The sequence below is a fragment of the Pithys albifrons genome, chromosome 1 (assembly GCF_047495875.1).
Source record: "Pithys albifrons albifrons isolate INPA30051 chromosome 1, PitAlb_v1, whole genome shotgun sequence".
NCBI classification, from domain to species: domain Eukaryota; kingdom Metazoa; phylum Chordata; class Aves; order Passeriformes; family Thamnophilidae; genus Pithys; species Pithys albifrons.
In genome coordinates this window covers 2,663,209-2,690,856 of record NC_092458.1, presented here as the reverse complement: position 1 = coordinate 2,690,856, position 27,648 = coordinate 2,663,209, and the positions used below count along the sequence as shown (strand labels likewise).

The 27,648-nt window shown below is 38.4% G+C and overlaps 1 protein-coding gene across 11 annotated transcripts in view; it reads right to left on the bottom strand.

The window, feature by feature from the left end:
- Positions 1–27,648, bottom strand: part of DMD (dystrophin) — a 1,187,916-nt gene that overhangs the window by 108,330 nt on the left and 1,051,938 nt on the right. For all 11 annotated transcript variants that reach the window (XM_071568723.1, XM_071569521.1, XM_071566241.1 and 8 more), the window contains 2 exons: positions 21,772–21,850; positions 7,717–7,777 (listed from right to left, as the gene is read on the bottom strand). In XM_071568723.1, the coding sequence (XP_071424824.1) occupies positions 7,717–7,777; positions 21,772–21,850 (140 nt within the window). The remainder of the gene's footprint in view (positions 1–7,716; positions 7,778–21,771; positions 21,851–27,648) is intronic.

The following is a 27,648-nucleotide window of genomic DNA, read 5'->3' as shown; positions in this document are numbered from 1 at the left end:
AATGAATACAGATGATTTGATAATTCTTAATCTATTCACTAGAATCTTACTTAAATCTAAATGAAATCTTACTGACATTTATACAGTTCTTAATTAATTCATTTTATGTGTCTCTTAGGATCTATATCCTCTAAGTGTAATATATACCCAAACTACTTCTCAAGATTGAAGGTCTAAAGACTGATATGCAACTCAGAAGTGGTTGCAGCTATTACCTGACAAGGGGAAAAAAAAATTGAAATGGATCCCATTAGGAGAAAAATTGGCCAAATAATCCATAGTCATGACTCAGTAAGTAAAGACTAAACAAATCTCTCATGACAACCTGTGTGCCAAGACAGGTGGGGAATATTCTGAGAAATAGGAACTTCTTGCAGTGTGTAGAACTGGCATCTTAGAAGGTCAGAGAAAGAACAGGTTCAAGAGCAGTTCAGCAGCTTCCCTGAGTTCATTTTGGAAAAAATGTCAATCCAGGGAAACACCTGACCTTGCCCTGACAGACAGGCAACTTAGGGAAAGAGGAATAGCCCAGCCAGTATGTCCAATTATTGCAGTCTCAGCCTTCTCTCAGTTGTTGCATTGCCTTAGATGCCAATATAGAGCATTTTTAGTCAACCAAAGCCTGTGCATCCATAGCAAATAGAGCTGGAAATGTAAATCCCCACTTTATCCCCACTTCTTTTCTCATTGGTTTTGAAACATTTCGTAACACACAATTATTAATTATACTCCTGTCGTATTTTAGACTGATGAGATCACGAAGACAAAAAAGGCACAGTAGGTGAAGAGGGATCAATTTAATGCTGACTCTCTTATTATCCGGATGGAATTTTTCTTGTGTGGAATGGGGAAATAATTTGTCTGCTTATTTTTTGGAGCAAGCTGCATCAGAAGGGACACTGAACCAAGGGCAATGCAGACAAGAGATGTGGTAAGTGCTGCTTTGGAGAAGCTGTCGGTCTTTGGAGGAAACAAAGGAAGTATGAGACTTCGTGGTATAGCAAGAATATGTAAAAGAGTCTGAGATATTGTTCCCCATTTCCTTGAAGATTACATTGGACAGTTGTCAGAAGCTGTCTCCTCTTTGTCATCTAAATTAAGTATGTAATTGATCTTTAAAAAAAGAAAATTCTGACAGGCAAATCTTTCTATTTTTTTCCTTAATGTGTCTAATCTTTTCAAGTTCAAAGCATTCCAGTGGAAATCAAACATAATTCCTATTTTTGAATCCTTCTCATTAAGCACACAATGTTTAAAACATGGACTTTGAGTAGATGACAATAAGTTTTAGCTATCAGGAGCAGCTGTAAAATCTACTTTTTAATAGGAGATTCGGCATAAATTCTATGAAAAAGGATGATATTGTATAGATGTCACTCAATTTTGTAAAAAATACATTGGCTATGTTAATTTTTTGTTCATTTACTTCTGTTGTTAAATGTAGTCAGGCTATATTTAACAACTGGAGTAAAATGAAGGTGATAGAAATGAAGTAAAATGTAAAATTCAAGCAAAAATCACATTCAGTTTGCAATAAATAGGACAACTTCAGCTACAATAAAAGTAAAATGCTTAACGTTATGTAATTATGTTCTATTACACTATAAATACATGAACTCCTTGTATGTCATCAAAAGTTTACTTTTTCACACTATTGCCTATAAAAATAGTTCATTTATTAATCTCCTACTCCCAGAGCTGGAAAACAATAGCTGGATTTAATAGATTTAAAATGCTGACATGTTCCCTTTAATTAGAAAAACAGGAAAGTCATCTAAAACTCTCTTACCCAGCTCATTACCTGCAAAACACATCTTAAGATTTAACCTGCACAAGAATTATCCTTGCACTGTTTCCCCTCTCTGTAATGCTTAGCAATACATACTCATGAACATTTGTACTGAACGAATTTGACAACAAAGCTTAAGAGATTTGCTCCCCACTTAACCATGAGCGGTGTCATTTCAAGAGGACCAAGTGTTGTGCTGCTCTCTGCCCTCACAGCAGGTGCCCCGTTACACGCTGCTATAGAGGGAAAGCACATGGTTTCCCTCAGTTACTGTCCCACAGCAGAGGCTGCAGCCCTGCCCTCAGCCCTCACACCAGCCAGGATATGCTAAAATTGCTGCTGAGTACTTATAATTCATTTAAAGCCAAATGAAATCCCCTCCAGTTCCTTCTCATGTGGGGGCAGTAATTCCCTGCTGACAGATGGTAACGAAGAGCAGACCCACAGTGTCTTCCTTGAGTGCTCTTGCTCAGTCAGCACGAACACATCTGCTTATAACCTCTGCTTTCATTTTAAAGGTAGTTAAAGGCTCAAGATTTCTCATTTATTTACACTGTGAGTTTAAATTTTTGTGACAGGTTTTGGAACCAGGGCTTCACAACTCTACAAATCATAAATAAAAACACTGCATTGGACAAACTGCCAAGAAATATCCTTTAGGTTTTTATGTTAGACAGCATGAGAATTTACATTACAGAAAAGCAGAGTGGGAAGTATTATACTTGTTCTTTCCTTCACAAGAGTTTCAATTTTCCTATGGAGAATTCAAAACTGAAAGACAGGAAAAAATCTCAATAGCTATGCTTTTAAGAAGCCAAAATAATACCTTTTTGGTACTTGGTAGGTAAATTAACTGTCAGCCATACACATTGTTGTTCTCAGCTTCACTCACTACATACACATAATCATACATTGTTTATTTATGGTTCTCCATGTCTCTCTCTGCTCTGTCTGACAGATATTTTCTACTTTCTTTTTTCTCTTGTACTTATCTACATTCCGCAGTAGAAACAATTAACACAAGTGATTTTCCCAGAACAGCATCTCTTCACTTTATCTTAGTAGAATTTAATTCAGATACATTCATTTATCCTGTCTCTAAGTTGAACAAAAGTAAAAGAATCATGGGTTTAATCTGTTTGCTTTTACAAAGAACACTCAGGGCTACTAGCTTTTTTTGAGTGTGTTGAAATTCTGCATGCTTAAACAACAATTAAAAGACAGATTAAAAATTAAGAGAACAAAGACGTCTGTTTATAGAAACCAGCCTGCTAGATCTCCAGTGTGAAGGAGGGAAAGACTGCAGGATCTAAAGCTTGCAAAAATGTATGCCACAAGCTGATACATTAAATGCAAATAAAATATTCTCACAGGAAACAACAATGGGCAAGAGAGTAAGCAAACGGAGATGCATTGTCCTTGGAGTTAGCTCACTGCATAGCTAATTTCTATAGATAGGCTCACGTGGATCTTCTCAAGGAGTCAAAGCAATGCCCCTGAGAATCCAGCTTTGTCCTCAGCAGGACAAAGTTCAGTGAACTGCTATAATCTGTATAAGAAAATAAGCTTGGCTGGGAAATAACTTGGAACGCTTCCTTTGTGGGAAGCACTGAGATGAAAGACTTCTGAATTTTTGCAGAAGCATTTTAAATCCTTCAAAAGAATGGGCACAGCAAGAGGGTAAGAAGACAGACACTATTAACTGGCTAGTCAGATACACGGAGAAGGAATAATGTCAAAGATTAGTACAAATATAGAGGTCACACCTACTACAATTCAACACATCACCATGGCAGGACTAGTGAATTTTTTTTTAGAGAGAAAGTATGTTGCAGACTTCAACTTGTCCTCAATCCGAGGCAACAGACACCTCCTGGCACTGAGTAATGGACAAGTTTGCGGAGCACAGGATAAGTCACACCCAAAAGAGCTGCAAACCTGGTTCAGAGTACAGAGGCCTAATGCCCCCTCGTGCCACAGGAGCAGAGACACTGTAGAGGGATGGGGTTGTGCAGCAGGACCAAACGCTTCTTCTGGTATTGCAAAATGGAAAGTAGACATTTCATTTTGTTATCTGTCACTGCTTTGAAGCAGCTCCTCTCTCTGGTTGATTGAAAGATAAGAATATGCCTGTGCATGCATGCACACATGAGATCCCTTTCATCATGGGGTGAGTTCTGCTAAAATGTGATCTAACCTGAACTACAATATTAAAATCTGCAGCTTCCCCACCTCTATTATCTGTCTATTTTAGAATCTGAGACATTTTTTAACCTTTTGAGGCATATTCAGTGGTCTTTGAGATGTGCATTTTTTTTCCATTCGCTTTTCAGATTTCTGAGGTAATTATCTGTTTTTTCCTCTAAAAAAATAAATTTAGAAATTTTAATGAATACCTAAAACATTATTAAAGAGTGCAGACATGTCTGTGCCTGCTTCTGCCTTACCATTTTCTGGGTTACACTGCAGTAAGAGCAGGATCAAGGTCTTCAAAGAACAGGACTGAGTAAACTGAAAACTATTTTCTTTTATAGCTTTCTACTTTTGTAATCTAATAAAACCTTTAAATTCTGTACTAGACAATATATCAAGTTAAAAAAAGATCAAAAAGAAAAGGGTTGGATAAAATGTGTTTTCAAGCCATTTTACATGTTTCAACTCAGAAGCAAAACAGAGGGTTTTTTAACTCAGGAGCACCTTGTGGTCTGGGCAATGTCAGTGTCCAGGCAGCAATGTCCACTTGCTGCTTAGGAAGCCAAGACACTTCTGCTGTCCTGGAACACAGAAATTAGTTTTCCTCAGTTTGCTGAGGAAGAGAGAAGTGGGACTGGAATCCTGGCCTAGCTTCCTAACCAGGAAAATCACAAGTCTTGAAGACACCTAGCCATAAATAAATATTGCTGCTGAAGACTTAGCACTAAGCTCTGCCTGATTTATGGATTATTGGGTGCAATGTCATTACAAATGCCAAAGTGATGAGATAAAGCAGTTAAGCAACAAGGGAAAAACAGATAAAATGAAAGACATATAGCAAATCTGGTTAATGAAGGGGGCTAAACCCAATATTCTACATTGATGACAGAAAAAAATTTATGTAAACATGAAAAGAATGCTGCCTGTAGCTCTTAGCCTTCATGAAGTTCCTTGAGAGAATTAACTGGTAGAAAAGTAATAGGTGAAAGATTAGAACAAAAGTATGCTGATTTTAAAAGCCAAAAAGGTACAGAAAACAATTTAGTTGTTTGTAAATAGGAAACATGAGTGATGAGAATGAATGTAAAGAAAAATGACTGAGGACAGCTGGAGAAGGCAATAGATGTATCAGCTCACTAAGACTCATTAAAACTTGACCACTTTGTTTTACATCTCAAGGACAGCAAGTTTTTTCTATAAAAGATGTGGCTAAATTTAAACTTTAATTAAACTAGTAGCATGTGACAGATGCACTTGACCCCTTAACCAAAGCAGCAATAGTTTGGTACAGGCTTCAAAGGAAATAAAGGCTTGAGCTACAGCCAGACCAAGAACTCCTCTAGGAAACCCCCAAAGGGGTAGAGTGACCCAGTGTGCATCAATGCACACGAGCTTGGAACGTGGATCATGTGATTAATGCATGAATAGCAGGTGGCTTTTCCAAGACTCATTTATCAAAGAACAAAGAAAGTTGTGGGTACAAGGAGCCTCAGACGTGCCCTTCCCACTACATTAAATTTGACTATGAGCCAGTCACTTTATCCCATAACTTTGAAAGCCTGAGGGACCCACCTTTGAGCTCCCTCTGCAAGGCAGTGTGGCTGCATGGTGATGTTCTCTCCTTGCCCTGGGACAACTCTCGAGGTTGTTCCTTGAAGCATAGATCTTTCAACAACCAACAAATCTTTGGATGAGCCCAGTTCAAATTCTCCCTAAATTATAACTGGACTGCATGCCAGTGACTCTGCCCTTGAGCTGGTATCCCTCTCAAGGAATCTGTACCTGAGACCAAGAAATCCTTCCTTACCAAGGCAGAGAGATCCCTTATTTACAATGGATCCTCAGTAGGTGGCTGAGATCATGCTAAATCAGTACTAATGAAATCCACATAGTTAATTCCTTTAGACATACACCATTGTCCAAGTCTGAGACAAAGACTGGACCTAGCTGCAGCTGAGTTCCATCAGGAGTTTAGGAAAAAAGGGAGTCTGCTCCTGAAACTCGTGACCCAGCAGGAGGATCTATCTTATCCTTTGGCATCTTTGGCCTATGTGCAAATCAATCAAAATAGGTTTGAACTTGATTTTCCTTTGTATGTTTCATCCATGGAGCAAGTAACAGAGTGAACCTTCCCACTGAACTTTAATTAAGCTGCACTTTTATAAATTCATATTGAACCCACTTTTGTTAATACCTCTGACAGTGATTCTTCAAGCAATCTGAATCACTCATTCTCAACAAATGGACATAGTTGGCAGGATCCTAAATTGGGATCCACAACATAATGCTGCAACTGTTTATGGCTATTAAAATATTTTCTAAAGTGAATTTGTAAATGGCCTAGAACAGTAGACTAAAACGTATTAAGGAATAAGCAAAACTAGGATTGACCATTATAGCATAGAGTCAACAGTTACCCTTGGCTCCTGGATGTGAGTGGCACAGAGAGTGCTGGGAAGCACAGCATGAAAAGCATCTTGTGCCCTAAATTAAGAATTGCCAAGGCACTTCTCCCCGTAATGGAAAGTCATGCCATGTGAGAGAGAAAAGAAGGACCTTTTCCTTCATATTAGTGCTATAAACTGACTGATGTGGCAGAGCATGAACTTGCTTTCCAGCATGTTTCTGGTAGATGGCCCCTTCTTCTTGACTGAGCTTTCCAGCTTCCTTGTGACTGTTTCATTATTCATAGCCAAGTGCAAACATCAGAAAAATTACAAATTTAACACAGCAATAAACCAGCCAGGTATAACTGTATCTATGAATTGCACTACAGACTTTGTTTCCTTCACACATAAACAAAATGCTTGTTCTAAAGCTCTATAGAAGTTCACCCTGTTGTGAAAGTTGCAGCTGAGGTGCCACTGTAAGAACCATCTGCAACCAGATGGCTTCAGTGACATTAGTTGAGTTTGAAAAGTGTCTGGGGAATATAAGGAGGAATCAGGTACATATGTGTATTAAACAATTCCCACATTTCTGTTACTTGTACTACAGTCTTTATAGCAGGTGTTGCATCATCTGTTTCCTTCAGAAGTTATATAAGTAGTTCAAGGCACATATTACTGGTAAAGCACCCAAAAGAAGAGAAAAAATATATTAAAACATCTTTTTTTGTTGTGTGGTGAATCTGTTTAGGGCATGAGAAGCAGGTGTTTTACAAGTTGTTGATTTCTTTTTTTTTTTTTTATTTTCTGCTCATTTGTTGTGCAGGCACATTTCTTAAAGCAAACTTAATTTGGAAACTAAACTCTAAAGGATTAGCCTGTAGGGACTAACTGTCCCATGTCATTCCTCAGCTACAGACTTTAACAAGTACTGTCCCTAAAGCAATTCTTAGTATTGAGTATGGGCATTGCTAGGTTAAAAAAACCCTACTGTATCACATTCACAACTGCAATTGAGAATGTTGGGTGGGTTTGGTTTTGCAAAACCAGCCATCCATACTGTTCAGTGGGCAATGGCACAAATTAAACTATAATACAGTTCCCCCAAAGCTTTACTTCATTTGCAGGTGATTTACAGTAGCCCAAACCCAAACAACTTACAAATCAGTGCATCCTACAGTGTTTTTAAATAACTAGGACACTTCTGTGAACTGTACTGCATTTGCTCCTTTTTGCCCTTCCCACTTCAACACTATAGGAGCAGTTCACAATAATCTAAGTAAATTACTAAATATCCTCTTAAATAAGAAATGTAAATAGCTGGAAAGAATTACTATTTATACTCACTTGATATAATATGGCACTTTGTTTGGTGAGATTGCCCTCTCCCAGGGGCCTTGGACAGAAGCTGTTAACAACAAACAAACAAATAAGTAAATAAATAACTGCACACATACAAACAAACATACCTAGAAAAGAAACATGGGGGTCAAACAGGAAAGACAACACTAATCTCTAGAATTACAATTTTACACTTGGCCACGTTGATACAGGTCTGTTTGTTCAGTTGCCTATGAAGGCAGGAAGGATTAACCTGCTGTTCAGAAATTTCTCTCCTAATCTGAGAGAAACTGAACTCATTCAGCTGCAAAGATAAATATAACCCTCCCCTCTTTGACAGGTAAGCTTTCAGAACAGATATGAAGCAGACCAAGCAACCTCTTTTTCTATATGTTCTTTTAAAATATTTCTCCTTCTAATGTGTTTGTTTGGGATTTTTATTTCTTTCCTTGTGGGGTCAGCACTTCCCATCCTTCTAAGAACAGAATTACACACTTAACCTTTTTGTTGAATGAAGTTACACTGACTATCTAAGTATTATGTTTATTCTCTTATTGACTTGTTCTAAATGGTGAACACTTTTATTTTTATTCCTCCACATTATTAATTATGTCTTATTGCCTTCCAATAGCAGCAAATAATGGAAAAAAATGACAGTGTGATCACAACAAATAGAGAGGAAATGACATTACTCACTCTTCTATCACATAGTTAAATGTCAACATCACCTTACAATATAATGAAAATATTTTGTAACAAAGTTTTTATAAAACCTGTTGTGACAACACAATTGTAAAGTATTTTTATTAGAGGTTTTATTGGGGGCAGAGATAATTTATTGTTTAGGCCATAATCACAAGATGTTTTTTTAATTAGGAGTTTGTTGTCTGCCAAAAGCAGCAGAAACAAGAATTTTCTTTAATATAATAATTAAAACAGAAAACATATGAAAAGTGATCTAGTGGAGGAAAACAAAGCCTGTTTGCTTCACCCCATCTAACCCTTCTTTTTAGTGACCCTTGCTGCTCACAAAGGCAAGTAATTGTTACCAAGACAACTAGTAATCACCTGCCTGACCATTTGGGTCTTTTTTCTTTCCCTCTCTTATTTAAAAGATATATTTTAAAAATGTCACTCCCGAGCTTCAAGTACTTTAACAAAGTCAACAAACTCCAATCCATACAAGTAATTATTACCAATATACACATTTGATGTGTTTTGTACCAGACTCAGAGGTGTCAGTCTGCACAATGAGGTACAGTACCCCTCTCCTGCCCACATACTGGAGTACAGACAGCAAGAGTTGGAGGAAAGAGATGAAACACGCTTAGAAAACTGTCTGTATAGTGGAATCCTGCTATTTTTGTAGAGTTACATGCACAAGAGTTGTGAAGAAGGGCTGGAGGGAGGCTGAGGACTCCACAGAGGGGAGACAAATCAGAGAGCAGTAGGGGTTTCCTAGTTCAGCAGAAGGGACCAGCTAACCCTGTGTGGGGGTGATCAAAGCTGTGTATTCTACCCCCTCTATTCATTCCCCAAGGACAATGGACCATTTGCAGCAGCTGCCCAGGGAGTCACTATCACCTTCCCACCCAGCCTGAGGGGGCGGAGCTGCCAATGGGCCATCAACAGTTCAACACCCCCTGGCTCCCAGAGTTAATCACCCACTGTCTGAGTCCCCGCCCAGGGGAAGGGACTGAGATCTCCCTGAGGGTACATAAGGGGTGGGTAAGAAGACCTCGGGAACCTCTCGTCGGATCCAGAGGAGCAGCAGGACCTCGACAGGAGGAGATCCCTGCTCTCGCCCAAACCACAGCCCTCGCCTGCACCAACAGGTTTTTCATTTCCTTTTGCTCTGGACTTGGGGGAGCCACAGGGGTCTCAGCACAAGGGCAAACAACCCCCCTTGGGTTTGTGCCCCAGGACACTGGGTTATACTGCTGGGATATTGTGAGTTGAAAGCAATTTCCCTTGTGTGTCAGTGTTGTTATTGTAATATTATTATTAAATTTTAGGTCTGACTTATAATCTCTCTCATGTTGAGTTCATTTCTCCTGCTGGTTCACCTTTAAACCAGCACAAGGGGGGAAACTGGTGTCATCCTAGACAGTCTGAAGAGGAGAAAGAAGAGCTGCTGAGAACAGGGCACAGACTGGGGAGAGGGTGAATGGGTTTCACATACATTTTGGACAGTGCTAAGAAGCTAAGGAAAGGAAGGAACATTTTTAAAAGAAATAGAATCATGGAATGGTTTGGGTTGGAAGGGACCTTAAAGATCATGTTGTTCTGACCACTCTACCATGGGCAGGGAATCTTTCACTAGACCAGGTGACTTTGGGGTCCATCCAAACTGACCTTGTACACCTCCAAAGATGGGGAGTCCACATTGTCTCTGGACAACCTTCCAGTGCCTTGCCATTATTACAGTAAAGAATTTTTTCCTAATACCTAATCTTAACCTACCCTCCTTCAGCTTAAGGCCATTACCCCTTGCCCTGTCACTACAGGCCCTCCTGAAAAGTCTCCCTCTATAAATGTGATGTTTCCAATTGCTGGTGGCCAAGGAGTTCTGAAAATTGTACATCAGCATCGCTGCAGGTCCTGCTGTTGTCTCAGCCCCCAACCAGCCTATTACTTTCCTATTACTGTTTTCCTATTACTTACATAGATTTGCACTCTTAAAAATAGAAAAATAAAATTAAATTTCAAAGGTATGACCCATGAGAACCAGTAACTCTCAAAGCATGCAAGAAACAGAATTTTAACTTTGGTGTTAGATCTCTTGGAAAACTAGCACACTGCACTGCCATTGAAGTCTGTACCACGGCTCTCAAACACAAGATCATATGAATTTTCATACACAAATACTCAAATATACACCTAATTTATATAGGACCAATTATTCTTTCTATGCAAGTGCTGCTATTTTGTTCAGTGTTCATAGAGTGCACAGCTGAGGAGCTGTGAAGTCAGGACTGACACCCACTGAGCTGCTCTCCTTGGTATCACAAACTGCAGCTGCTGTTTCTGTGTCCTGCTATTGCCTCAAATGGTATAAAATACAATCTGTTATGTAGTTTATAGGAATGCTAAAGGCATCAAAAGTAGAATATCATGTAATGTTTTGATTTTAAATACCCTTTAAGTGAGAGAACATGTCCTACTTTTAACCTTACTTCCAGGTTCATGCAAAATTCTTAAACGTGATGCTTAATTATTATTTCTAGTTGTGAGAACATAAACTGCTGTAAATGTAATTTTGATGACTGATTCAATGTTCTCAATCATCTAGACACTGTTAAGAAACAAAATACAAGGAATTAGAGACAGATTACAATTTCATTTTCCCCTATCAATTACTAGGTGATTTCTTTGCATGTTTTTATTCAGTAATGGTAACCCGTGTGCCAATATGTGGTCCATCAAATAGTTTTAAAATGCTTACACAGTGATGACTGTAAGGTTTCTTGCCCATGGGAATTGGTATTGTCTGAGGAATAATGTGAATGAGATTTCAGTAAATAATCATTTTTGAAAATAAAATATCCTTCAGAATTAACTAAAAATTGACCTTCTTATATATTTCTCTCTCAATCTTTAATATTCTCAATGGGAATAAAGAAGCTGCAGTTCTCCCACTTTAAGATTTGTCTTTAATTCAATACCTAAAGGACAGAATAGATTACCATGTATTTTTCAGCAGATGCATTTCTTCTGTTGCTTTTGAATGAATCTGGGTAAGAGCTTTGCAGTCATAACTTATTATCACAGAATCTTACATATGATAGTGTTCTTGATCCATTAGAACAGGAACGAATACTTTTGCTTTCATGAGAGCTAAGTGCTATAGGAACAACAAACAATTCTGTGATGTTCTGCATAATTGGATTTAGTGTTCCTTCAAGAGGTTGCTGTGAAGCTGTCTATAATGCACTTTTGGTTTCCTGGATGATTCTAACCTTGCATAAATTTGAGTTGACAAAATATGCAGTACTTTTTACAGCTACACATAGAGAATAATCATTTCATTTTTGGCAGAAGCCCAGAAGCTGAGAAGAGCTGTTTCTTATCTTTGGTTATCAATACAGGTTTACTATTCTTTACAAAGCTAGTACAGGTAAATGGTTAAGACCATTTTAGTAGTCCATCTAAAAGTCTTGCTAGCAAACACTGTGTATGTATGGCCAAACTTTGCAAACAAAGGGCTGTCCCCACGTGGGTGTGCCCTTCCAGCCTGCGCAGTGGATTTCAGGTGAGGCTCAGCGTGCGCAGAACTGGCCCCACCGTTTCAGTCCTGAGGTTCATCTGCCACGGCCGAGCGAGCTTGGACAGTGCCAGTGAAGTCCTCAGGACTAGAACCTACAGCCCCCGGCATTTCCCAGGAGGTCTCCCATCCAAGTACTAATCCGGGGCTGACCCTGCTGAGCTTCCGAGATCTGACGGGATCGGATGGCAGGGAGGTTTTAACTGCCCAGCAGACACTGTATGGTGCTCCAGTATCCCTGGGTGCCACAGCACTCAAGAAACAGACATTTCCTGTTTACTAAGACTAATTCAAAAGTGTTTTATTGTTTGAGCTTGCACAGTGTAAGAACCCATTACTATACACTCAGCTACTTCCAATCCTGTTGACTGAAATTAAATACTACAACAAAATATAGGGCATCTTAAGAGTAAATTTAAATATCCCTAGACTTTGTTTGCATTGATATGCATTTTAATAGTTATGTAATTCTGGAGTTTTATTTCTTTCTGTACGTGTGCTAACAGCTGAGACTTGTTTTGCCTGTGAACACAGTTCCTGATAGTAAGCCTACATTCTCACTTGCTTGCAGAATGTATAATGAAATGGTGGCAAGCTGGCTCTCTGAACTTCAGTAGTGTTTTAATCTATGCAGAGATCTGAATGAAATATTAAATAGGACCATAGTATAATTTTTTCCTGTGTTGATACTACAAAAAATAATCTTATAAATATTTCACTTTAGCACTACAAACATAATGAAAAATACATGTATGTTTACCAATAGTAAACTATTTCTCCTTCAGCTATTCAAAGAGTAAATTTAGTATGTCCACACTTAAATGTTACTTTCACTGGTCCTTATTTACATAGTCAGCATACAATTCTAGTCACGCATGAGTGTACATTTTCAGTCCTAAATACAAAGAAAAATCTTTTGACTTTCATTTGTCACTAGGGGGTTTGGGGCAGAAACCACAAAGAAGCACTGCCTAGTGCCCACTATATACATAGTGTTAAATATATTCTCTTAATTTTTTTTTTTTGCTTTGGTAGAAATTTATTTTATTTATTATATATGCCTTTCAGCATCACAGTAGTTAAAGCTGAGCTCATTTTTATGTTCACATTACCCTGCTTTGTGGCCATAGTACCTGTAACTCAGTGAGGTGCTTAATTATGTTCACATCTCATTTTTTAATGGTAATTATTCTCTGATTCAGCCTAGAAACTATACCTGCATGACTTACATTTTTCTACCCAGTGTTATCATCATTAATATCTTAATACAAACAGAGATAGAAAATAATTTATTTGCATAAAGCTTGCTTTGATACCAGTAATTTTCACTGCAGCAAGGTATGGAGTTTGTCACTTCAGATAAAGGCAGGCACGAGGAAGAAAGGATAAGACTATCTTCACATTAGGAAAGACTCCGATTCCCCAAGAACGAGAAGTTCACATCCCTATGAGCTATTTTAACTTTTCAAAGATGATACACTGAGTACTTTATTTTATTTCCAAATGACACCATGATAAATGAGAAACTTCTGTTCTCCACCGACTATAAGGAGCTCATGCTTCTCCTCCTTAGACAACATGCTAAGAGATGTTTCCCTGACCTACTCAGTTCATGATACACACTGGCAGGATGTCATCCCCAAAATGTGTGCCTGTGTGACAGTGGCACAATGGAAGTGTTTCCATAGACTATAAGTTCTTTAAGATCCTTTGCAGCAAATGTCAGTATACATCTCTAAAAGATAATTTTTGTCACCCTGGATTTATAGAGAATTTATTTCTAAATTGTGTGCACCTATTACTGTAGTAGGTGAGACTGATGAACAATCAGACCACACTGTGTAGCACCGAGGTCTAATATTGCACCACGTAGCTGAGAAACTCATGTCAGAATACATTGACTACACAATTCAGAAGTTACAGGGCAGAAACATCAATCAAAACCTGCCTTTCATAAGGACTACAGAGCAGGGGATCTATTCTGCTCCTCATTGCACATGGGGGTGGATTGATGGACATTTTGGAGACAGAGAGCTCCTTCTCAGCTTGGATTCTGCTGTTCTTAAGCCCAAGCACACCCTCACTACTACTTCCCTGGAATGCTGCCTGCATCCTCTGTTGCTGTAGCACACACACAGACATTTACTGAACATACCATTTTTAGAGGACTTCTAACCAATTTGAAGAAAGGATTATTAGTCATTAAAAAGCTCAGCATGTGATAAGGGCCAATTACAACAGTCATTTTACAAGAGTTATAAAAGAAGCCCTTCCATCCTGCATTTCCTGCTGGAATATTTGTGGCCAACTTCAGATTTATCACCTGCATCTTAGGGTCAACTTTATATGATAAAACATAAATACTGAACACCCTTAATAATGAACAGTATTTCCAGAAGTTTCCAAATGCCACTTGTAACATGCAATATAAAAAACCATCTAATGCTCATTTTCTTAAATGTCACACTACTGCAAAATGGCAAAAATCCAAGCATCTCCTTGTTCAATAACAGAATGCTACATGAAATACAGCAAAATTATAGAGGCTGTAATGATCCACATACCCCAAAGTTGCAGGTCCTTCACATTGCTACCTTCTGTTGCACCCTTATGCTCTTACAAATGAAATCTCTAGAACTGATTGATCAAATGAGGTCACAAAATGGCCTAATCAAATCGGTGGTGATTTTTGGCAAATTGAATTAGATAAATGGAAAATTGTTTTGTAAATATCCCGTGTCATACATAGCAAAACATTACAGAGAAATTTTAGTATATGTATAAGGAGTATGCCTATAGTATTACAGTCCCGGAGCTTGAGGACAAAGGAATTTCCTAAACTGAGCACAACATACAACTCATGACAACATGGGTACATTGTTAAATTCATCAGAGTTAAACTTGGCAGTGTGAATAAATGAAGTAGTTTTCATTTCCATTTGGATTCATAGAACTAATATTCCTCCAAAAAGAAAATAAAAATGTTTGGGGGAAGAATCTGTACTAATTCAAAGAATGGAAAAAAGTATAATAGGCAGTAAGTAATTTTTTGAGTGTTATACTCATTAACAGTAAAAAATAATATTTGTCTACTTGCAAAATTATCTAGCATTGCAGAATATAGGTTATCCTGCCAACCACGAATAAATTACAGAAATTAATTAGGCTGCTATAAAAAAAAGAGCAGTTTTTCTAATGACTCCCTCCGAAAAAACCCTCTCTGCTTTAAAATAAATACTATACAGCATTTTTAAACTGATGACAAATGAAAACCAGGAGCGCAAGAAAGAGATTTAGAACTGATTATTTTTAACTACCATTGTAAGATATTTTTATTGGAAGCCCTTTTTTCACAAACACTAGATATTAGTTACAAGGAAAAATTGCTTGCTTCTGGGTGGAAAGAGGGGGAGAACACCATCATTTGAAAACTGACTTTGTAAGAGTGTTCAGAAACTTGTGTCAGAATGGATTACGATGAAAAGAGTCACTTAGCACAATGTAGGAAAGACAGAAATATAAATATAAAGCTGCTATTCCATAAATCCTATTTCATTGTGAATCAAATAAATTATTAAGATTTATGGAGAGATTCTCTGTGGTTTTCCTGAGAACAGGACATAATGAAAAAATTAAAGTCCTCAAGAGGACTGGTGCTCATATGACTGCATGACATACTTTCACTGTAATATTAATTCTACTAATTTTATTCTAAAAGTAAGCATAAAGATATTCTTTCAAAATATGCCAATGTTTTATTACTCTTAAAAACCTTTAGCAGTCAGGCCAAGGCTAGCACTACCAAAATTGTAGCTGTGGTCATGATATTCTAAATAAGGAAGAAATGGACTGAAGATATTTTTTCCTAACTTTAAGCCTGATCCACCCATCATGAGTCTTCAGGTTGAATTGGTGCCCAGTCTTGCTAGAAATTCACCATGATAAGAACAATGGCAAAACCTGTGAAGTGAATTTGGTTCTGTTGGTACTTTAATAGTTTTGCCTTTTTCAGAAGCATGTGCAGTAATTTTGCATTTATACAAAAGTAGAAAAAGGTTTTCCAGGAATCAGGCCCCTCTAGCTAATGTGACCATATTAAATGCAATAATAAAATCCCTTTGCTTTCAGAGAGTTCTCACAGTTAGGCTGATTCTTTTGTGACCATTTATCCTCTGTCTTTATTCTACTACCTGGTAATCTCTATTCAAAATATTTGATATGATATCTAAAATTATTAAATCATTTATCCAAAGACATGGATGAATGGACATGTTCTTCAATATTTACTTGTCAAAAGTGATATTTGAAAGGCAATATGATATAATGTATGCAGTGAGAAATGGAGAGAAAATAATCTATCAGATGGATGGGTGAAGTGTCTTAAGAGTCATAGAGCCCTGTCATTTTCAGAGTCAGATGTCTTAATTAGCAGGACTTGCCCTTTCAAAGACATCTGCCTGTGCAAGAAAGAGCTTCCCAAATCTTTGCTTTGCATAATAATCTAAGCACTCACGCAGAAGGTGGGAGATGTGAGTACTTGACTTCTCTTCCAGCTTGAAGGAATTCAGACACACATCTCCAGTTTCTCAGGAGAGTGGTCTAAATGACTGAAGGAAAACAAAGGCACAGAGTAAAGAAGAAAAAGCCAGATCTGAACTCTAACAGCTCTGAGATTACCCTGAGAAGGAGATACCTGGGTTACAGAGCCTAGTCCTGTGACCATATGTTTTATTTTTAAGCAACAATTATCCGATATAAAATGCAGCAAGTGATCTCTGATCATGAGCTTGTGTGTATATGCATGGCCAAACTTCACAAACAAAGATTTGGGAAGGGCTCTCCCCACGTGGGTGTTCCCTTCCAGCCTGTGCAGCGGATTTTTCAGGTGAGGCACAGCGGAACTGGCCCCACCATTTAAGCCCTGAGGTCCATCTGCCACGGCTGAACGAGCTTGGACAGTGACAGGGAAGTCCTCGGGACTGTCACAGCACCCGGTACTAACCGGGGCTGACCCTGCTGAGCATCCAGATCTGATGGAATCGGATGGCAGGGAGGCATTGAACTGCCAGGGGACGGTCCCCACTGAGACTCAAACTCATGACCTTGGGATTCAGCATCCGGAGTGCTCTCCTTTACACCACAGGATTATTGGCAACAGCTTTTCTGTCTCTGGAGCAAAGGTGCTGTGGCTGCCCCATTTCATGGTGAAATCAGTGCTGTTCTTGCTTACAAGTCCAGAACTGAAAAGCATTGTTAGGTATCTCCAGTCAAAATATAGGTCCTAGCACATATTTCGGTATGTGGATTGAACAGTCTGGTACTGGTGGAGGCAGGTAGCAAAAGCTCATAGCCTGGAAATACAAATCCCAAAATGTTCACTCCACGTTTATCAGCCCTTTAGCCTTGCAAGCCTAAATGTTCTTTCTCTTCCTTGTATTTCCAGGTTATTCATGTTAATGAAAGTCCATGTTCTCTGAGCTTGGAAATCACAAGTAATGCCCTGAATCTTAGGTAATTTCTGGTTATATCTTGAGCACTATTTCACACTGTCACTTCATTGACTTGGTGCAATTACTAACAGATGGCTCATACTGGGGCTGGACAGTAAATTACAAGGTTTGCTCATGTTTCTAAAAGATGTAATACCTTCTATTTTTTAGCGATCACAAGCAAAGCACATGAATGAACTATGCCATTAAAAACAGGATTGATAGGAGGCTGGAGAGCACAGCAAATGATATTAAAACCAATCTGACATCAATCCTACCTCTCATTTATTTCACCTCAAAAAAAAGGTAATAAATATTGTGACAAATATAGGTGGGTCCTCTAACAAAAGACAACGATTCCATTCTTTGTAAGAGGCAGAAGCACATAAAAAAAACCAAAACTGAAGTCAAAATAGTAAATTTTTTCCAGAGGAGTCACAAAAAAGTCTGGAGCTGACATTATGTTTTCAATTCACAGACACTCTTTGTCACACCTCAATTATCGTATATAATTCTCAAATTAAGTACCACCACCCATGAAAGGATCACAGATCTTCTAAAATTACCTTTCTAAATATTTATGAGTTTCTCCTTAACAAAAAGATATTATTTTTGCTAATTTTTTTGCACCTAATTTAGAGAAGTCTAATTAAACAGCAAGTCCTTCAAAATCAACAAACTCACTCCATGAATCCATGATATAATGTCTTGCACATGTGATACATTTATTGGATATATCTTAACAACTATCTTTGTTAATGCTGGGAGCCTCTGTCCTTGGCAAGGAATGAACTGAGAAGGAGCTGGGACTCTGTGGAGACAGGCAGAGTGAAAAGAACTGATCAGAAGGTCAAGGACTGAGGCAAGAGAGCCCAGTAAAAAATGTAGAAGGCCTGGAGAGAGGCAAGCTCATGTACTACCAGAAAAGTAAGGGCCAGTTTTGATAAGAGTTCTTTATACTCATGGGCATACCAAAGCCTTGATGGAGAGAGACAAGAGCACACCATTCCTTTGTCACCATCTTTTAAACTCACAACCAGGAGACATCTGAATTATCCTGTGCACCAGCAGAGATAAACACTGCCACCTGGTCATTTAGAAGATGAAAGAGTGGAACAAGAACATTGAACTGCGTGCAAAGACAATGGGAAAAAAATGCCTTAATTAAAAATGCTACAATGGAGCAGACTTTTCCCCCTCTTTTTCACTCCTTATCTCCCTAGTTCACACCTTCTTTTCAATCTCTCTCAGAAATAGCTCTAAGAACAGCCCTTAGGACAGGCTGCAAGTGCTTAAAACCAGGGACTACCACCGCATTCCTTGCCTGCACAGGATGTGACAAATATGAGGTTCCTGCATCACTCCCCCATTACTTTAGTGCTGGGTGTTCAACAGCCCAATGCAGCTTCTGCTTCAACCAAACAGAAACAGACAGATGATGCTATAATATCTGTGTTTAAAATAATAACAAACATGTGAAAAAAATACCACTGATTAGCAGATCATATATATTTCTTTCAGACAGGAGAGGAGTGTAATAATACAGTCACTGATTTTATGTGAACTTAACTCCTGTACCACCCTTTTTCCAGAACTACTTAAAGGTATATCAACTCTAAAAGGGTAATTTTCCATATAGGAATATAAACACAGTGGAAAGCTGAAGATTATCACTTGCACCTTAAAGTAACTGTGTATGATAGAAGGAAAGTTGATGCTGAGTTAGAGGATAAACTGATTATTACTGACATATAAACTAGGTATGCATCAGCCAATAGATTATTTTCCTTACTGATTATAGTTTGCATTGATCTTATGTGTGTCTCAGCTCCTTAATAGAAATGTTCTGAGTTGAGTTTATAAAATAATACCAGAAAAATTTCTGTGATTCATCTCTTCACTGCTGTTGCCATGGCTAGACTGGTCAACTTGATTGTTTGCCATGTACTGAAAGCTCATTTACAAGTCATTAAATTCACCCTCAGTTCTGTTTGGCAACCCTTTTTTTTGACTTCTTCATCCCCAAAAGTGCAGCTACATTAAAAGAGACTAGTGCTAGAAGGCAAAGACTGTGGTTCTCCCTCTTCTGCAGCACAATCTCTCCAAGAGATCTGCTTCCATCCACGTAGGGATGCAGCACAGGTAGTACAAAAAGAGCATATCAAAGCATGGTATCTTCCTCAGGCATAGCAATAGTATGTGATACTGAGGAACTGGATGCTTTTGGAATTTGGTGCTTATGAAAGACTGGACAGATGTATGTACTGGCAATTTTCACTTGTGAAAGATTGTGTGAATATTTTCAGAGTTTCAAATACCCAACTTTTGCATGCATAGGTAAGAATATGTATTTGCACACACATCTAAGAGAGAGAGAAGAAACAAACACACATGTTCATTTTGCTCAGTGATTTGACTATTTCCATAGTCAACACATTTTCACCTGCTTCCTTTTCCTGAAGTGATTTTTAAGTGTTGAAAAGTGTCCAGAATTACTTCCACCCTTTGCTGGCTCTAGTTAGTTACAAATAAAAATAATGTCTCAGTGTCTCACTAATGGTGAGTGGGCTGAAAAAGGTGACTATCATAACACTGAGAAACTGAGACTGATCTAGTTTATCAGTAATAAGGCAGAAAGGGCCTAGGACATCACCATCACACAAATTGCCTGGCTGCACAACAGCAGCACAGAGAACAAGGACATGCTGTTTGGTGCCATAATGTAGTGCAGGTCACTCTAGTCTCTTCCAGGCTGTTTAATTTACCCTACAAATTTATTCCTCCACCAAAAATACACTGTGGGTCATAAGAAAAACAGGTATTTCTTTACATATCACATTCATGTCACATACCCAAAATAACTTTCACATGTTCAGTCTCAACAGGTCTGATTTGCAGTTGTATATATTGACATAACAAATTATTCTCAGTGGCTAAGGGTTAAATAAAAGGAACTTTGGAAAAGTACAGAAATAGGGAAAAAAAAAAAGTTCTTTCCAGAGAGAGTGCTCAGGCATTGGAATGGGCTGCCCAGAGAGGGGGTGGATTCACCATCCCTGGAGGTTTTTAAACACAGATTGGCCGTGGCACTGAGTGCCATGATCTGGTAAATGGACTGGAGTTGGACCAAGGGTTGGACTCGATGATGTTGGAGGTCTTTTCCAACCCAATCCATTCTATGATTCTATGATTCTATCTCTTCATATGTTCGTAATCTGTCAAAACAAGATGGGGGGTTGAATCAACCTGCATTGTTCTTATGTGGGACAACATTGACTCTGGTTTTGAATTTGCAGGTCATCCTGCTGGGACTTTTCAGTTTCCCATTGAGATTTTCAGTGGAAAAATGGTTAACTTATTAAAATTACAATGCAATATCAGCTGAAGAAAAGTTTGTCCTCTATCCCACTGTGAATGGAGCTGTGCAATAATAGTAAGATCAATTTCTGATGTCTGGATAGCTTGTCCCTCTGCATGTAGGAGACCATTATCCTGTGACTGTGTTCTGTTCTGCTGATATAATCTCTTAAATAAAGCTTTACTGTTTACTCTTCTTAATTGAAGTACAATAGAAAAGACATGGCCTCTAAGAAGCTTCACTTTAGTCACTGTCTTGGAGCTTTGAAGGTGTTTCAAGTTGTCTTTCAGATTACTTCAAAACATCCTTGATAAAAGAATGTGTGTAGAGGTGGAGCATGAATTTTACTGGCAGTTTTATTTTATGCAGAGTTTTACAAAGTTTACTTAGCTGCCATTCTTCTGCCATCTTTCCTACTATGGTTTTGATCCTCTTACTGCTCTGCTAAGTGAATAAATCCTATAAAATATTTTTCTTGCAGGTCTTTCTTTGTGCCTTTTAGAAGTTGAACATTTCTTTGAATGGATAAACCAAATTGGGGTGGGAGGGTGGGGGGGTGGGTGTTTAGTTTTTTTACTGTTTTGGCTTTTTGTTTTTTGTTGGTTTTTTTTTTTGGTTGGATTTTTTTTAAATACTTGCTGGATTAAAATAATCAGAAACTCTTTTAAATATAATTTTTAATTTGCTAGTCCTAAGAGGGAACCTTCAAACAATGAAGACCAGCCTTGCAGTGACAGATGTATGGACAAAAAGACTTGATAGTGGCAGAAGTTTCTGTTTACCTTAGGCCTGAATTATATTAACTTATTTAACAGTCTTCTGCACCCAGAAATGAGGGGGGGACCAACCAAAAGAAAACCATTTCATTATAGTCTAAAAGAGAAACTCATAGCAATGATAACCAGCACATGCATATGCAGACTGAGCACAAAAACTGGGAAATTACTCACTGGTAAGAAAATGCTGGGAAGTAGGACCAAAATCCCTGTGAGCTTCATGCAGTTGCCGGATGCGCTCATCAATGGCCACCTGTTCACACAGGAAAAAAAAAAGATTCTTTTCAAAACAAGTAACAAACAGCAACTCTAGTCAGATACTTTTTTTTAATGAGTGAACATTCAGTTTAAAATGAAGAAAGTTCCTGCAACAGTTGTTAACCCTCAGGGTCTAACTGGGATTGAATGTATCTTATTGGAAAGAAAGGAGTTAAAAAAAGGGTTGGTTTTTGGTGGTTCCTCCGTCTTCAGCTGATGTTAGAACAAGTTGAAATGAACAGGCATAGCAAATTGGCCTGATTTTATGTACCTGAAAAGAGTATGACTGCTGGTTTGCAATATTGCAGTTACAACATCCATCTGTTAATACATACAAAAAACTACTTCTGAAGTACTTTTGGAAGTGTGTGTGTGGCTCGGCTTCGTGAACGCAGATTTGGGAAGGGCTGTCCCCACGTGGGTGTGCCCTTCCAGCCTGCGCAGTGGATTTTAGGTGAGGCTCAGCGTGCGCAGAACTGGCCCCACCGTTTCAGTCCTGAGGTTCATCTGCCACGGCCGAGCGAGCTTGGACAGTGCCAGTGAAGTCCTCAGGACTAGAACCTACAGCACCCGGCATTTCCCAGGAGGTCTCCCATCCAAGTACTAATCTGGGGCTGACCCTGCTGAGCTTCCGAGACCTGACGGGATCGGATGGCAGGGAGGCATTAACTGCCTTACTTTTGAAAGTATACTAGTATAAATCAGCATGTGAAAAGTAACCTCTTTTAATGTGCACAGGATAACCTGACACTGACCAAGGAGCAGCTGTTACAAACTTTTCTCTGTTCTTTTAATCAGTCAAATCATAGCCCCTCGACCCTTCCCTTGGGATAGCCCTTTGAAGAACATGTTTTTCCTAATGTTTTGTTGGGTTGGTGTACAGAGACACTAGTTGTAAGATTGGCCTCATCTTTACCCAGTAAAGTATTGAGCAAACAGCCAAAAGGGGGTGGTTGTAATAAGATTCCTTAGTGCATGAATGACATTTACCAGCACCTTTGCAGCCTACATGCTAAAAGGATGTCATCATTAAGTTAGGCCTAAAAATCAGATTAGATGAAGCAAGGAAAAATGTTTGTAAGTAATGATAGAATATATTTGGAATATATTAAGTAAAATAGCTTAGAAAGCAGATTCATTGAACTTGTTGTCTGTAAGAAAAAGTGTTCCATCAACCCTGGCAAAGCAGAAGGTAGGAGTGATTCATCTTTTAATTGGGCTAATTGTGAGATACATAACAAGGAAACAAACAGGTTGCACAAGTAAAAAACAATCTGCATTTTAAAACTTTCAGCGAATTTTTTTGGTTGGTGGTAGGAATTGATAATTGTATAATAACTGGGTGTGATACAGCCAGAAAGGAAAAAGAATGAGAGGATTCATCAGCTCTTTGATATGACTGTGTGTGTTTGCCAAATAACCTCTAGACTCCAAAATCTTGTTTATCTAAGCAATAGAAATTTATCATCAGGACACGATTTCTTTGCTTACAGTTTCAAAACTGATGCTATAAGCAAAAGTGCCCCATTCCTTTCTTTCCTCAGGCCATTTTTCAGGTTCTTTTCCTGCAGCTTCTTCCATTTCTATGTCTTCTCTTCTCCTCTGGCTTCCCATCCACAGAAACTTTCAGTGTAATTTTTTTGTTAGTAGCCCTTGAGCAGCATCTCCCTGCACAGCTCAGCTACAATCATATCCCCATGTAGCCTCTGTTCTTATTTCTGCTGTCTCCTTGAATCCGGAATTGCTCACAGATCAGCCTTTATACTGGTGGGTTTAAGGCAGGCACATGCTGGGTTAGTCCTATGACCTGTGGTTTTTTTCTGTTTAATCTTGCTGAGTGCTCAGTTAGACAAAACTAAGCCTAGGAAGAAGCTGAACTCTGTATAACTTCTGAAACTGTGGGCACAAGAAGTCTGGGTAAAGGACAATTTAAGCCTAGAGGGAATTGCATGGAGAGATGTTCTGTTAAGCAATGCTTCATACCAGGGACTGGCTTTGAGCTTGGGTTTACACCTAATGCACAGTACAGATATAAGCTAGGGAAGTCTGTGAGTGCATAGAAAACCATGACAGAGCTGCTTCTGGTCATCAGTGTAATTAGCTGAAGAATGAAAGCATTAACAAATGTGATATTCTTTTTGAGCAAAAAATGGCCTTTCAATGAAGACTAGAAAGATAATCTTAAACATACATAAACACAAGCAAAAAACCCCCCCAAAATCAATCAAACTGATGCCAAAGGGGTTTTTGTTCTGATTTTCACATTTTGTAGATTTTAGGAACACAGTAGTTGTAGATTTTTAGAGGGTTAATATTTCTAACAGTTTAAGTTTAATGCCTTTCTATCACTACCCCTGTCCCAGAACAGGGAGCTCAAATTCCTTTAGTTAATCTTGTTTAGACTCCTTTCCAAGGTAGAGCTGAAGGATATCAGAAGGCCCACAGAATGAAACATAAACACAGGTCAGAGTGACCCAAAAGCCAGAACTGGATGAACTCCAAGAGACCTTTGTGTGCCTGAGGAAGAGGAGCTGATGAAGACAGAGGGTCTTGACGACCCCAGACCCAATTCCAGGGGGTTGGACCAGGGGTGGGACTGGGGCTGGACTGAGAAATGTGTAAAGCAATGATTGAAGGGATCTTATTATAAAAGCCATGGAAACAAGAACTGGGGCACATGCATGTCATCCTGTATTCCTGTGGGCTGTAGGCCCTGTGATATTAAAGGACCTTTACTTTTTATCTTACCCTACACTAACGTGGCTCAGAGTCCTGTTTTTGGGGGGAAGGGTCATTCACAGCATCAAACAAACAAAACTGGAAAAAATGTTAATGGAATGGAATTGCATATACTCTTTGTAATTCTCTTAAAACTACCTATTTTGTCTTTAGCAAATATTGGTTAATAAAGAAAATTTCAGTAAGCCATCAATGATGAAAAAAGTCCTTTCTGGCATGCAGAGTCTCTAAAGAGAATGAGAGTTCTCCAGATGTGCAGTGGGGAGCAATCGGGGAATGCCAACAGCCAACCTGTGGTCAGAACAGAATGTGGGAATGCTTTGCTGCAGGTGCTCACTGCCAGCATGCAGCCCATACAAGCTCTGTAAGTGTGGTACAATGGAGAATTTTGATCCATTCAAAATACTGAGTTGACCTTTGAGTTGGATGAAATTATCAAACTGAAGGGGTTTAGTCATATGTGTACACCAGCAAAATAAAATACCTTACAGACTTCAGGGTAAACTTTCAAACAGAAGAGCTTTGGATGTAAGCCAGGAAATACCTCTGTCTAGAGGCAGATTTTTGCAACACAGAGAAGAATAAAACATTGGGAAATCTTGAGTATTTTTCAGGAAACATCACCTGAGAGCAAAAAAGGTTATTTCATCTGGTTACCAGGAAATACCACTTACTGATGTATTGGCATACTACCTTTTAGATGCCAAAAGATGAACTCACTGTTGGTGGTAGAGCAAGGAAGATTTTTTTATTTATAATATTTTAATTTCATATTTTATCAATGTTATCAATATTAATATATAAATTACAAAATAACAGAATTTGAACCCACAGTAACTCAGGTTATGATGAACAATAAAACCCCAGCAGAACAATGATTACTTAAAGTTACAGAAGAAAGAGTGCCTGGTGCAGTAAAACCAGAGTTGAATCTGCCTTTGTGGCCTACACCCTTACTACCTGGAGAATGAGATCACATCCTCATTAAGTCTTCATAAAAACTTCATAATTCTTCAAATAAATTCTCACTGGCATTAAAATTTTTCCTTGTTTTTCATAAATGAGCCATAGGTAATTCCCAAGTTTTAAATTTTGTTTTCTTTCAAGTCCAGAGAGAAATAGGTTCCTCCAATATAAGCACAACCATTATCCCATGTATGTTTGTATGCTGTACTCTGAACCAAATGCAGTTTTCCTTATTAAAAAAATGATGTGAAAAACTGGAGCCTTGTGAGAAGAAAACTGCAACATTCTCAACCTGATTAATTTTCCTTGCTTTAAATGGAAGAAAACATATATACTGTTAATGAAGGAAAAATTACCTTATCTGATTTCACTAATATCAGCTTAGCCAGAGTAATACCCCAAATGTAATAATTTTAAAGGTATTATTATCAGCATGTGACATGCAAGATGACAGAAAGGGCGAGGTTGGAGGGACCACAGTGGGTAATCTGATCCAACCTCCATGGATTTCTTTTGGGTATATTTTAGATAAAACTATACAGTGTTTCTCCACAAGCAATTTTATTTAAAAAAAAATAGATGGATTTCTAAAAAGTCAGCTATTGCTTTATCTGAATCAAGGTATGAGAATTTGGTTTAAACAGATCAAAATATCTTTATGTCTGATTTTGACTTAAAAATAAACATCAGGATTTTCTGTAATTGGGATACCTGAACCATCACTTTTCTTCACTGAGGATACACCCTTGAAAAGACATGCATTTCCGTTATTTATTTAATCCAGTGTTTTACACAACACTTATCTGCTTTCAATCATAACAAAGGAAAGAGTCACAGTAGTGCAGTAAACATACTTGAAGCTGAAGATGTTAACACTAAAATCTATAATGATTTTAAGTGATATTGACATGGAACAGAAACAGCTTGTGCTAAACAATTTACCATAAAAAACCCCCAACGTTATTTGAAGTCCTCTTCCTCTAAAAACTTTGGAAACATTTGACAGAACAAGTTCTGTTTCCCATCATTTGGATGCAGCCATGTGAACTGAATATATAATGAGGTTCAGATAAACAAATTATGACACTAATAAAAGCAAAGCTGTGTCATGCAGTTCCTAGGAATAGTTTGCAAGTTCTTTACTTAATATTGGGGTTCAACCTTGACAATATTTCTTAGAACAGCTCCACTGAAATCAGAATAAGGATCTGATGGATTTAACTTTGGTATACTACTAAATTCTGGGGGTGTGGGGGGTATCTGGATGTTTGTTTTTTGTTTTGTTTATTTGTTGGAGGGTTGTTTTTTGTTTAGTTTTAATAGGGTTTAGCTGAGAAAAATTTTATCTAAAGCCTTCTTCTGTGTTTATTATCACACTGCAAAGCAGGCCTATATCAATGAGGAAAAATGAGTTGTTTGATTCTCATTATTTTCCATGTTCTCCAAAAGTACCCAACAGGAACTCTTCAGGTGTTCTGGTGCTGCTAAACTACTCAGAAAGATGTGATGGAGGAAGGAGGCACACCCCTCATCATGTTGTTGAAGTTGTGCCTGCAAATAACAAGTGGCTTCAGCAAAGAGCTATAAAAATGGTCACTCTGGAGCAACAGCCTAGGCCTAGCTGTGCTTTAATCCCTCCCACTGTTGCCCATAGCTTTGATTTTCAACTCAACAAATTCACTGGAGGAAACTTCCCCTGGGGTGTTTATGTCCTGGGCAGGTGAGCTGTGATCACCAGGTTAAACTACTCTGCCAAAGGAGTGGCTGCAAGGCTGAGTGAGCTAAGGTGACTGGTCAGACATCTCCTTGTGTTCAGCACACTTAGAGAATTCACATTCAATGAACTTGGCAAGGAATTTATTCAAAAAAAGTTTTATTTTGAAATAGCCACATTAAAAATGGCCCATGAAGCCAGTGATCATATGTAGTGAGAAAACACCAGGTAAAGAGGGCATGGTCCAGGGGAATATGTGACTGCCCTCACCCTTGTTGCCATTGAGGCAATTCAGGAAGAGGCTTCTGTGGGTTCCAAACTCTAATTCAAACTCCATTCACTTCTCTATCTCAGTCCTCTATCTGGACACATCC